At 49.7% G+C, this 13,564-nt stretch overlaps 1 protein-coding gene across 2 annotated transcripts in view; it reads left to right on the plus strand.

Moving 5' to 3' along the window:
- The first annotated feature begins 1,707 nt into the window (after positions 1 to 1,707).
- Positions 1,708 to 13,564, plus strand: part of Spock1 (SPARC (osteonectin), cwcv and kazal like domains proteoglycan 1) — a 503,404-nt gene continuing 491,547 nt past the window's right edge. Inside the window, exons 1-2 of one of the 2 annotated variants that reach the window (XM_052157287.1) lie at positions 1,708 to 1,721; positions 3,947 to 4,132. In XM_052157287.1, coding sequence (XP_052013247.1) covers positions 3,947 to 4,132 — 186 coding nt within the window. In that variant the 5' untranslated portion in view covers positions 1,708 to 1,721. Of the gene's footprint in view, positions 1,722 to 3,217; positions 3,349 to 3,946; positions 4,133 to 13,564 lie in introns of those variants that run through there. The other variant, XM_052157286.1, reaches the window with a different exon arrangement.

Raw genomic sequence — 13,564 nt, forward strand, 5'->3', positions numbered from 1 at the left:
ACAGTAAATATGGAGAAGAGGTCACATTTTCATGGAGAGAAGCCTCTATGCCTGTGAAGGGCTTCCTTCCCTCTCAGGGTCCACACAAGAATTTCCTGTAGTGATCCAAAAATGGAGACCCCTGCCAAGGGCCCTGTGCAGCGCTCGGGTGAGAGATTCAGGAGATTAGTCGTGAGGGAGGGGGATCTGGCAAGAATTCACGAGTTGAGTAGCCCTATGAGGTCATTGAAGGTGGGGGTCGAGAAGGGCAGAGTCGATGCCAGGATTGGGAGGTTGCTTTTCTGAGGTGAGGACATAGGTCAGGGAGCAGGCTTGACCAGGGATGAGACTCAAGCAGTCCACTGTCGACATTTTGAACTCAGAGCAGCTGAGGTACTGAAATGGAGATGGCATATGTCAGGAAGACATATGAGTTTGTAGCTAAAAATAAACCCAGGTGGGCAGCCAAACAATGCGCCCAGTCATTGGATAGAGCCCAGTAGGTGGCGCCCGGCCTGCCAGACTTCCAGGGCTAGACTGGGCTAGACCGTCTATGACCTTTACAGTTCTTCCTGCTATCCCCTCTCCACGGCAGAAAGTGGTGACGGTTCTGCCTGCTTCAGTCTGGCCAGGAGCACGTTTGAGGGTCCATTAAACCGGAAATAAAACACGTGGCCTCCTTGGAAATGAGAACTATGTTAAAACAAGGAGTTATTATACTTGTATGCAAGCCAATGAAGAACAGAAATACAGCCCCAAGGCACGGTATTGATTTGGTCCCGGGTGCTTCTTACAGCTGAATAAATCTGACACCCTCCTTGGGAGTGCCGGCTGCGCGGATGGCGGCTGTCCAGCTGCCAGCCTCTTCACCCTGCAACAAGGTTAAGTTCATCCTTGGCTCTGACACCGCCTCCAGCCTGTGAGGTGCTGGCTGCCCTTCCCATGAACAGTGGTTACAGGGACAGTTCCAGTTGTGAGGCTGGTGCCTGTCCAAGAGCAGATGCCCTCTGATTAAGCTAGGGACAGGTCTTCCCAGAAAAAAAAAAAATCAGAGATTTGCTCTGGAGGTTGGAGACGGGGTTTAAGACTTTGAGATACATCAGGGTTCTGCCGTTTGCTGGTTCTGCCCATCACTGGGTTTATTGAGTGTTCGATGTCAAGCAAGCCTGGGGATACAGGTGTGAAAAATGTATCAGGGCACCCTGAAGATGTTGAGTGTGTTGCTGGGAATACCTAGCTTGTAAACCATTGTGGGCTGCGGTTGCCTTATGGACACTCAGCAGGGGACCACAAGGAATGCAGATGCCTAGGGAAAGGCTGCTAAGGTGGGATAGCAAGCGAGCCTCAGCCATGATCCGTGATGACGAGAGACCAGGAGAGGCTTCAGCAGCCCATAGCCGGAGCCCCGGGTTGAGCAGCGGAAGCGGCTGGTGTGGCAAATCACTTAGTCAGCTCAAAGGTAGATTAAGATGGCTTGATGAAAGAACTGGTTATGAGGAGGCAAAAATGACATCGGGTGTGACCTCTTCAAAACAGGGCTGCTGACAAAACATGGCTGAGGAATGATGAGGTAATGCTCGCATAGGCCCGTTTCTGATCCAGAGCGCTGCGGGCTCACAACGCGGCGGCCGGACACGCGGCAGCGGCAGATGCGCAGGCGAAGGAGCCGGGCAGCAGCCTTCCCAGCCACCGCGGTACAGGAACCCAGCAACTCGGGCGCTGGACTCGGGCGGGCTCCCAAGGTACGTGTCCGAAGAACACTGAGCCCAAACTTGGCATGTATGTTTCTCTCGAAATGTAAAACGCATTCCTCTCATTATCCCAAGCCTCTCTCGCTCGGGCTATGACATCAGATACCCACTGTATTTATCCCTGTGATAAGACACTCCCTGGGCGAGGTGTTTCCCCAACATGAAAAAAGGACCCCGCTTCTCTCCTGCTAAGGCCTCCCAGAGTGCACAAGAACTGCAATCAATTCAGTCTATGCTTAAAATAAATCACAGTCCGACTTAAACCATGCCATCCAAAGCCAAATTATTACAGCACGACTCACAACCGGCCACATCCCTGTGGTGGCATACTGAAAAGTGGGGCTCAGAATTCCTGATCCTGACTGACTGTGGGGTGTCAGGAATGGTGCCCTGTGCACGGAGGAGCAGCTGACTTGCTTGTACTGTCATAGAGTTCCAGCCCACGAGAAGGTCACTCTTGGCCTAAGTGGCACAGTGAGCTTGCAGCTGGAGAAACACTGAGTTCTCAGGACAGTGTCACCGAGGTCCTGGCCCAGTCACTTGGACCACAAATCTCTTGAACACGTGGAGATGGCAGCTGCGGAATGGATTCAGAGGTTCCAGGAGCTCAAGTTTGCCAAGGGCCAAAGTGAGCCCAGTACTGGAGGAGCCCTCCCCACTGGGGTCTGAACCCAAGGCTAGCCTGCGTAGGACGCGAGGACAGAGGAGATAGCAGAGCAAAAGACAGAAGGGTAAGGGGGGCAAGGACCAGGTATGCAGGGGGAATAGGTATTTGGTGGGTGTTTGGTGTTTCTCAGAGAAGTGCCAGGAAGGGTTTTGATTTTGGTGTGTGTGTGTGTGTGTGTGTGTGTGTGTGTGTGTGTGTGTGGTCAGTTTGGCTCTAATAGAGTACTGGGCAACAGCTACACCTGTACCAATAGGGCTACAGCTGTACCAAGAAGCAGGCAGAGGATGCACCTGTTTTCAGGCAGGGCACCTGTGAAGTCCCTCCCAGCCCCATTAAAGCAAACATGCTGAGTATTTGGAAAGAGATGGCTGGGTCGAGGCCAGCCTTCTCCTTCTGTCCTGTGCTTGAAGCAGGAGGATGGTTCCACAGGACTCCCAGGGGTGGCTCTGGGTGGGGATCAGACTTAGAGATACTGGGTGTATGGCTTGGACCAGGGAGTAGAAAAGTTCAATCAAATATTGTCTGTGCACAAGACACACCAGGGACTCATTTTAAGAGCTCTTGGATACTCCGTTAAGCAATGCTGAATCAGAAAGTTGGGAGGCTCTCTCCCCTTCCACTTAAAGATTCTGAGCCGGGTGTCCTGAGTCCCTCAACACCGGTGGCTTCTTGGCCTTCCCTGCAGAGAGCAACGAATGAATCACGCTCCCTAATGGGACCGCTCGGCGCCGGGTAGCCGCCAGGGGGCGCCAGAGGCCTCGGCTACGAGCTCGGGCTTCTCCGCCCGCGGACGCCGCGCCCGAGACGAGCCAGAGCGCTGCGGGCTCACAAAGCGACCGGACGCGCGGCGGCGGCAGGTGCGCAGGGGAACGAGCCGGGCAGCAGCCTTCGCAGCCACCGCGGTACAGGAACCCAGCAACTCGGGCGCCGGGACTCGGGCGGGCTCCCAAGGTACGTGTCCGCAGAACACTGAGCCCCAACTTGGCATATTTGGCGTAGTTGGGACCTTCCCGAGGCCATCTCCGGGGCCGACAGGGTCAGGGCCTGGGGGCATCTCAGCGTGTCCCTGTTGCGCAGAAGCCACGGGCCGGGAGGAGGGAGAGCTTTGCCTTAGCTGGGAATGGGAAGCCCGGCTTGAGGGCACCCCGAAGCTCCCATCTGCCAGAGCCTGGGATGATGCTCAGAGCGCCGTTATCCCTGTCCCTACCCTAGAGCTGTGGGGCCCCGTCTGTGGGAGTGCGGCTGGCACATTGAGCATCCGGTTTTGGGTACATGTACTGGAGCCCCGCAACCGAGAGCGGGTGAGAGGGTCCTCTGTAGTTTGACGGCGGGCGGCCCCAATCCGCGACCTAGGCTCTGCGTTTGTAGCTGTTTCCATTCACAAGGGCTCTCCAGGTGCAGCCTCCGTCGTCCCAGGTGTGAGAGGGACCACCCTGTCCCCATTGTGATCCCAGGCGCTGCAGCTTGAGGCGCCCTGACACCCGGTGGGAGTGAGGGGCTCGAGGTAGCCCTGTTGTCACCGGCTCACGCCCGTGTTCCCTGCCCCCAGATGCCAGCGATCGCGGTGCTCGCAGCGGCCGCCGCGGCGTGGTGCTTCCTCCAAGTGGACAGCAGGCACCTGGACGCGCTGGCCGGTGGCGCGGCCCTCAACAACGCCAATTTCCTAGACAATGACCAGTGGCTGAGCACCGTCTCCCAGTATGACCGTGACAAGTACTGGAACCGCTTCCGAGATGTGAGTACTGCTGCCACCAGCCCCGGGGAAGGGGGGTGATGGGGGCAGCTCAGAGGCCGGCGTAGGGGTAGGGGTGGGGGTGGTAGGCTCAAGCCTCCCGTGGAGGTCCACAGTGCATACGTCTAGCCTGAGAGTAACTTTAAAGAGAACTTGGAAGGCTGGGTGCTCTTGCGTGTTACCAGGTGTGTGCACTTGTAGGATTGATGGAGCTGTCCGCACAGAAACAGGGCGCGAACCTTCAGCAGTTTGGGGAGAGGGGCTCTCCGAGTATCTGAGAGCTCCTGATGGCGGACTGACTTTACCAAGCCCTGGATGGAAGCTCCCAGGAGTGGCAGGATTTGGACATATTTAGGGTGCATCAGAAAAAAATATCCCTAGTGAATGAGCATAGCCCATCTATTAAGGAGTCAGATCCTGCAGGCATGAGGGCAGGTCTCGGGGTCTCCTGGCAATGAACTTGAGGGGATGTCAGGGAACAGTGCAGTGGCTTGGAGTCTTCCAGACTGTAGTGGAAGGGAAAAGGGACCAGGCAGCCCAGAGAATCAGACTCCTTCCCCGTGAGAGTGCAGGCAGGCATGTGGGGGAGAAACTCCCGGGCATCAGGGCACATCTGCTGTCTGTCTCCGCCACAGTCCTGGCTCCTACATACGTCTGTGCTCCCCAAAGATGGGGCAAGAAGTACCCTCCCAGTAGGATCTGCTTCCAGCCCCTTCAAAGACTTCCCAGAGTGGCAGGGATTAAGGGGACATTAGGATCCCTGCCCCCAAGATGCTTTCAATATTGTAAAAATACCCAAGACTTGCAATAAGTAAAGCTTTTCTATTTGAATGTTATTTTGTTTTTATGTAGTAATGTTAGAACATTTTAAAAAGCAATATATATGTATATGTGTATATATGCATATGCATACATATGTAGACATATATGTGTATATATAAATATACAATATATAATATGTATGTGTATATGCATATACATGTGTCTATATACATATGCATATATGTGCATATATACATATACATGTGTATAGATACATATATGTGTATATATGCACATATACATATACAACATATATGTGTGTATATATACACATATATACACATACATACACATATATGTATATATACATGTGCATACATACACATACATGCACACACACATACACACACACACATATATTAAAGGTGTGACCTGAGCCATACCATATATATATTTAAAGGGATGGCCTGAGCTATACCACCAAACCTTGTGCTCTCGCCACAGGGCATGGCTTATTTGTAGAGGCAGAGAAAGCACACCCCACGCTTCTCTCCACTGGATTTCTTAGAGTCCATTCTCAGTATCTCTAGGTCTTGCAGGGAGCAGGTCTCTGAGTTGCTGAATGACTCCAGATGGCTTCCTGTGCTTTCTAAATAGCACCTGTCCAGGTCTCGTTCCCTGAAGGAGAAGCAACTTTCATCTTGAGTGGGGATTTGCTGCTATGTTCTCTCAGACCCTCTCCTCCTGGAAGCAGCTCCTTCTGGGAAGAGCTTTTCAAACACACACTGGATCTCCTTGGTTATTTGGGTCTGTTTGTCACAGATCTGCCTGCTGGAGGCAACATAAAGAGACTCGAGCTGCATCTCATAGATCCTCTTAGCCATCTAGGGTGCGTTTAAGATCGTGAGGGCCAGATTGTGATGCTGCCACCCCTGGCCAGGTGTGTATGGGATGGGACGTGGAGGGGTAAAGACATAATTTTGTTTTTGCTTTAATTTATTGCATGTCAGTAAGGGTTGGGGATCCAGGCCTGTGATGAACCTTACACACCTGGACAAGTTGGGCTTGGTTTAGAGCAGTGGTTCTCAATCTGTGGATGGTAACCCCTTTGGGATACTGCATATCAGATATTTACATTATGATTTTGGGGGGTTGAATATCAGTTACCACACATATCAGATTTCTACACTATGGTGTAGAAATAAATCAAAGTTATGAAGTAGCAACAAAATAATTTTATGGTTGGAGGGTCACGACAACATGAGGAACTGTATTTAAGGGTCTCAGCACTAGGAAGGTAGAGAACGGCTGACTTAGAGGATGGTCCACCATTGCTGGGTGACTTGGAGCAGAGAATGCGTGGGTGGAAACACTTGAACCAGCTGGCTTGCATGAAGGTCTGCATCCTCAGTGTGCCTGGAGTTTAAAGTCCTAATTCCCAGTTAGCTTTGCATTTTAAGAAAATGAACAGTTTATTACTTATGTTTTCCTTGTGTGGTCTTGACTAAAAAATAGTAGACCAATATTTTGCCCCGGGTCTTGACTGATGGTGAGGCTCACGTTACTTGGTGAGCCACAGCACCAGGTTTTCCTCTGCGGGTCCCGACTCCTTTTTAGGAGGAGTGCTGTGTTTATGTTTCTTAGCACAGCTAGCAACACTGCCTTCAAGACTGTTTTGAAGAAGGGCCCAAGGTTTAACCATGAAGCAGGAAGCCTCCAGGACAGATTCAGTGTCAAACTAGTGCTCTTAGCAGCGCATAGTTTGTGAAAATGACAATTTGGTTCAGCAAGCCATTAAAAACATCCAAAGATGTTAAAATGTTTGCAAACATCATCAATCATCAACCATTTTCTATGCTTCATGGAGTCATGTGATCCCAGTAGTGGCTCAGATATAATTGAATGCCATTAACCCCTTTAAAATGGTGTGAACTCAAGATCAGGGGTCCTTTTAGAGCAAGGCCAACTATCTTTAGTTGCATCGTAGAAGTGGAGAAGCCCTTGGGAACCAAGGAGGAGGAGGCTGCTTTCTCCAGACACAGGCCACCCTAGGGATCTCAGGTAGCAGGGGTCTGGCCAGCCTGATCAGGTAGCAGGGGCCTGGCCAGCCTGATCCAGTAATCCAGGTCTTATTCCAGGTTAGCAAAACCTCAGCTTCTAGGCCTATTATTTTGGGGCTTCTTCTTTGTTTTGTTTTCTGAGGCAGGATTTCTCTGAATAGCCCTGGCTGTCCTGGAACTCATTCTGTAGCCTAGGCTGGCCTTGAACTCACAGAGATCACCTTACCTTCTGCCTCCTGAATGCCAGGATTAAAGGCGTGCACTACCAGGCCTGGTCAGGGCTTCCGGTTTTGAAGTCTCTGATCACTTTAAGAGACTATGATAAAGATGCACACCAGGTTTTTGAAACTCACTGTGAAAGAGAACTACCCATCTGTCACCACCAACTCATTGTTTTGTTGGACTTGGGTGAGAGACACTTAGAAGTGACTTTTGATCTTGGGAAACTAAAAGCCGAGGGTTACCTTATTTCATTTTGTCATATCTTGATGCTTTGAAACAGAGTCTCCTCTAGTCCAGCCTTGTCTTGAACTCATGTGTCCAAGATTGACCTTGAACTCCTGACCCTCTGACCAAGTTAATGCTGGGATTATAGGTGTGCAGCACCACTCTTGCATCTAAGAAGGCTTTTTTGAAGAAGTGATCATACCGACTGGATTAACTTGCAAATGGACATGATGGTGGGATGAGTTCTTTGCTTTCTTGACTGTTGAAATGTGCTGTGACATTGCTGAAGGTGACCTGGCAGCTCCTGAACTGCCACTTTTAAAAGTGTCTTGTCACTCTCTGCACATGAATATTCATTGTCTTCAGTTGAACCATTAAAATGACCTTATGACTAGCTGGCTGGAGTTAGGGATCCAATAATGACATAAAAACACCCAGATGGTGGGTCTTCCACACACCTGTGGTTCCTTCATGAGCTCGTGGTTGCTCCATGAGCTCATGGTTCCTCTGTGCACTTGTAGTTCCTCCATGAGCTTGTGGTTCCTCCATGTACTTGTAGTTCCTTGTAGTTCCTTCATGAGCTGTGGTTCCTCCATGAGCCTGTGGTTACTTCATGAGCTTTTGGTTCCACGATGGGCTTGTGGTTCTTCCATGGGCTTGTGGTTCCACCATGAATCTGTGGTTCTACCATGAACCTGTGGCTCCTCTATGGGCTTGTGGATTCTTCATGAGCCTGTGGTTCCTCCATGAATTTGTGGTTCCTCCATGAGCCTGTGGTTCCTCCATGAATTTGTGGTTCCTCCATGAGCTTGTGGTTCCTCCATAGGCTTGTGATTTCTCCATATGACTGTGGTTCCTCCATGAGCTTGTGGTTTCTCCATGTGCCTGTGGTTCCTCCATGAGCTTGTGGTTCCTCCATGAGCTTGTAGTTCCTCCATGAGCTTTTGGTTCCTCCATGGGCTTGTGGTTACTTAGCTTGTTTACTACTTTATAAAAACTAGAAATTAGGATGTTTTAGCCAGAGGGAGGCCTGGACTTTTTCACAAATACAATATCAAGAAGGAGGCTATAAGTAGGGCAGTGACCCATGTGAGCTCACAGTAGCATCTCCACCACCACCACCACCACCACCACCACCACCACCACCATCATCAGGGAGTACCGAAATCAAGCATTTGCACTAAGCTGCAAAGCACTTTCCCATCTGTAGTGGTCACATATCTGACTTCCCCTTGGTCTGCGTCTGAGACATCAAAATGTCTCAAATCTATTTTGACTTTGATCAAGTTCCTTCTGTTCATTCCTACATTTTATCAATCCTTGTAAATATTTGACAGCTTCCTAAGTACGGGGCTCTGAGCTATAAAAGGGAACAAGTCCAATGTACCCTTTGTCCCCGATAACTTAGGCTGTGGCTCAGTTCTTTCTTATTCTGTGCTCTATTTAAAAAAAAGTTTTTTCTCATGAAGATAATATGCACTGGTTGCAAGGAAATGATTTAACTGCAGAAATAGATAATTCAAACATTTATGGAGCTTACAGTGTGTCCCGCATTGTTCCAGACACTTCCTGTGTACCATTTGATATGACAAACCAATGGAAAAAGTACTACTGTCCTTGCCTGTTTATCAAGAGATTAGCCAGGATTCAGGACTACCTGAATGTGGAGGGGCCTGGGGCCTGCAACCAACAGGGCTGAGTGGATCTTTCGAACACCATGTCCATAGCTTTATCTGCATCACACCGCAGCGAGTCTTCCCCGTGTCGGTCAGCCCTGAGCCTGAACTGTGGGAAGGAAGCAAGGTGGACACAACTTATTGTCAGGTTATGTCAAGCTTTATTGTCTAATAATGAGTTTCTGATTTGATTAAAACAATATTGTAGCTTACGCTAAACATTATACTTCCTTTCTTTTGCACACGTGAAACCAGCCTTGACATTTTATGCCAAGATAATTACCTCCTGGTAAGCCTGAGGAGTCAGGAGCGCTGCCTTCGCTGGCATCTGTTTTGCTCCCCAGTGACCTGGGCTTAGAATGCGAGTGAGTGCACGGAGCATGCTCTGTGAGATGTAGCCATCTCTGTGGAAGAAATGTGTGGAAGCGACTCCCTGGTCCTAACGTCTCACTTAAAATGGGCTTCAGGGGCAAGCGGGGCTTCCTTTGGGAGGGCCAGCGTTGACTTTGCCTGTGGAGCTGACAACCAGAGATGGCGTGGCTTGGTAGATTGCTCATTAATTTGTTACCACGTGAGGTGGTTTTGTGGCAGTATGTGACAGTGGGTTATTTTGATTAAATAGGCTCAAGGAGACATACATGAGCTGTGATCTTAACTCTCTTTAATGAACCCTGTCTGCAATCTCTGAACCACATGTGATAGAAATAAGTACTTCCGTGGGACAGCTTAAGGGTTGACAGGCCCGAGAGCACCCTGTCTTCTTTGGCCTTCTTTTTGGCTGTCCTTGGCAGAGAGAGGTCTTGCTGGGCAGATGTGGTAGGGCTTCTTGTCTCTGCTGACCTTGTGAGCTGAGTTTCCCACCTTTCCCTGGTCTTTGCAGTCCCCCACTCCCCCATAGGGACAGGACTGGACTGAGCTTCTGGGAGACCAGGGACTTTGGGACGTGCTGGCAAAGCTATTTTACAAGCTAAGAAGTAGTTCCAAGCAGAGAACCTGACCGTGAGAATCCCCATGGGAAAAGACATGACCAACCACTAGTTCAGCGGTTATTTTGCTGGAGGAGACAGGGAAATTATTAATTAGGTATTTTATAAAAATTGTAATTCTTTACTCAGTACGGCATTTCAAACCAAACATAGTTTCTAAACTCATATACATTTAGGAAGGCTGAGTTTACGTTTTTTTTTTTAACATGTATGTGTATGCACCTATGTGCACTATGAGAATCTATGTGCACTGCACACACCCAAGAGCCTGGGAAGCCATAAGTGGGCAAGGAACCTTGGAGACTGGATGGAGTTACAGGTGGTAGTGCTTTGAGCCAAACCCAGGTCCTCTGCAAGAGCTCTCTGTGCTCGTGACGGCTGGGCCATCTCTACCGCTTCATCTGCCTTTCTTATTGTGTTTCTGTGCTCTATGTTAGATGGGAAGTTCCTTCGATGCTGACCCATGGTCCTTATTTCCCCATGTCAGATAATTATACTGAAGACATTTCTGTAAGAGATGAACTAATTTGCCAAGGTTGGTTTTATGGGTAGAGAGGTGATGGGGTTCCGAGGCAGATGGTCCAACCAGCCTGTGTGCTATCATGGCTTCCTTAGTCCCTCTGCACATCAGATACGCGCCATTTGGTCTCAGTTCCGAGTGAGACCATTCCTCTGGGAATGTGGGACTCACACAGTCTAGTGGTGGTTCCCACAGGCTTCAAGTCTACTTCCAATCTCCAGGTTTAGAACCTATTGACAGTCACCCTGGGATTGGTCAGACTGTTGCTCCTTCTCTCCCAATAACCAGTTATTCAGTTCCTGCTCATTAAAGGCAGCCAGAGGCCTCCAATTCACAGCGGTCAGAGCCCAGGGCATAGGGAGTCCCAAGCAATAACAAATAGTTGATCCAGAGATGGGTGTTTCATTGGTGTGGAACTGATTCTTAAATGCCAGTCATGTCACGTCTTTGCTAGGTGCTGGGAACAGGGGACAGACACAGTCTGTACTGTCCTGGGGCTTTGATCTTCTGTGTGAGACAGACCCCTTCATATAGTCACCCAGGTACGGCTGGGAGGAAGGCCGGGAGGCAGAGGCACCAGCTTCTGGAGCCTGGATGGGGAGGAGATGCCCTGGAAAGCTTTGTGTGGGGAAAGCCTCCATCTCTGGAGAAGGGACAGAGGTTGAGCCAGAAGAAGGTCTGAGTTATCTGGGGAGGAGAGGAGACAGCTGTGTCCCAGGCGGGGGCAGGGGCAGGGCTGAGAGTCCAGAAGTGAGAAAGCCTGTTTCATCAGGTGTGTTTGTCTAGGGTTCTCTCGCCTATGTGCTTACATGTCTTCAGTTTATCATACTACTTTTTGGGGACCAAAGAGTCAATTATAGCACTTGGGGTACAAAGATGGCCCAAGCACTGGTGGAATGGACCATTTCCCTTGCTCTCCTTCTCTCCCTGCTGTGTCTTTCTGTGCCATCCTCTACAGCCTTTGTGCCGTGTGGATATAGTACTACATACTTTCCAAGTGTCTTTGTCTCCAGTCACATGAGCTGGGCTTTAGAGCTGCGTTTCCCACTGCTTTTTAGAGATGAGGTGCCACAGAGTTTCCTGGATGCTTTGTGAAGTCAGAATCTTAAAACAAGACTGAAAGTCCTGAGGTGCTCCTGAGGTGCTCCTGATGTGCTCCTTGCTCTCTTTCCCATTCGCTCTCCCATTGCTGAGAACAAGTGGAGCCCAGACTTTGAGGTCACACAGGAAAGGCTTTGCTCTCTGAAGTCAGTTAGGGTAGGGTGAGAGAACGATATCCCAACACCATAGCGCCATGTTGCACCCGGGATATGTGCTTTGCAGCCTTGGGTATGGGCCCTTCCCTGTGTCCCTGTGGCAGGCATGAGAATAATGGTTTCTTAAGGGAGAGGAAGAACAATGTATCCATGTTTTCATGCCTGCGGTTGTTATCATTACCTAAGCTCACCTGGATTTATGTTGAAATATGTAAACAATTGCTACCATATTGCCTGACTCTGGGGTCCAATACACTGCCAACTGTGTGTGTGTGTGCGTGTGCGTGTGCATGTGTGTGTGTGTGTACAAGCACTATCCCTCTGTTGTGTCTGCTGTCCCTCTATTGTGTCTGCTGTCCCTCTGTTGTGTCTGCTGACCCTCTGTTGTGTCTGCTGTCCCTCTGTTGTGTCTGCTGTCCCTCTGTTGTGTCTGCTGTCCCTCTGTTGTGTCTGCTGTCCCTCTATTGTGTCTGCTGTCCCTCTGTTGTGTCTGCTGTCCCTCTGTTGTGTCTGCTGTCCCTCTGTTGTGTCTGCTGTCCCTCTGTTGTGTCTGCTGACCCTCTGTTGTGTCTGCTGTCCCTCTGTTGTGTCTGCTGTCCCTCTGTTGTGTCTGCTGTCCCTCTGTTGTGTCTGCTGACCCTCTGTTGTGTCTGCTGACCCTCTGTTGTGTCTGCTGTCCCTCTGTTGTGTCTGCTGTCCCTCTGTTGTGTCTGCTGACCCTCTGTTGTGTCTGCTGACCCTCTGTTGTGTCTGCTGTCCCTCTGTTGTGTCTGCTGACCCTCTGTTGTGTCTGCTGACCCTCTGTTGTGTCTGCTGTCCCTCTGTTGTGTCTGCTGTCCCTCTGTTGTGTCTGCTGTCCCTCTGTTGTGTTTGCTGTCCCTCTGTTATGACTGCCATCCCTCTGTTAGGCTGGTCATCTCTCTGTTATGTCTGTTTTTCATTCACTGAAGTTGAGTTTTGTTTTGATACATGTTATCTTTCCCCTTTCATTGTGTTATAAATACCTCAAACATGGCCAACTTGTTATCAAGGGGCACTTTTGAGTCATTGGGCTCTATTACATAAGCACACTGTGGTGGACATGTCTTTGGGTGGGCCTAGGTTCCCAGGAACACACCTAGTGTGGGATGCAGTGTTCACCATAAGACAAGGGCACATGCCGCTTTAAGAGAAGTGGTTGGACCGGTTCCCAAAGTGGTTAGGCCAATTTCGTTTGCTACTACTGAATCAAAATTCAGTGGTAGCAACACATGCAATTAAAAATAAAAACCAGAAGCAAACCTATAATCAAAACCACAGATCCAAGAACAAACTAGGCTGAGCAGCTATTGTTTCTCAGACGCTCTCCTAGCTGAATGGAGTGTGTGTGTGTGTGTGTGTGTGTGTGTGAGAGAGAGAGAGAGAGAGAGAGAGAGAGAGAGAGAGAGAGAGAGAGAGAGAAGAGAAGAGAGAGAGAGACAGACAGACAGAGAGACACACAGAGAGAGATAGATAGATAGAAACTGAGAGGGAGGGAGGGAGGGAGGGAGGGGAGAGAGAGAGAGAGAGAGAGAGAGAGAGAGAGAAGGGGAGGGAGAGAGAGAGAGGTGTGGGGAGAGGCAGCAGGACAGGGCCAAGCTGATGAATGAAGACAGTTAAGGACACAGTAGTTAAGGACACAGTAGTTAAGGACACAACAGTGTTTTGAATGTTACAAAAAAAAGTAGGTAAGGGGACTATAGAAAAAAA

The sequence above is a fragment of the Apodemus sylvaticus genome, chromosome 14, assembly GCF_947179515.1.
Source record: "Apodemus sylvaticus chromosome 14, mApoSyl1.1, whole genome shotgun sequence".
Classification (NCBI taxonomy): domain Eukaryota; kingdom Metazoa; phylum Chordata; class Mammalia; order Rodentia; family Muridae; genus Apodemus; species Apodemus sylvaticus.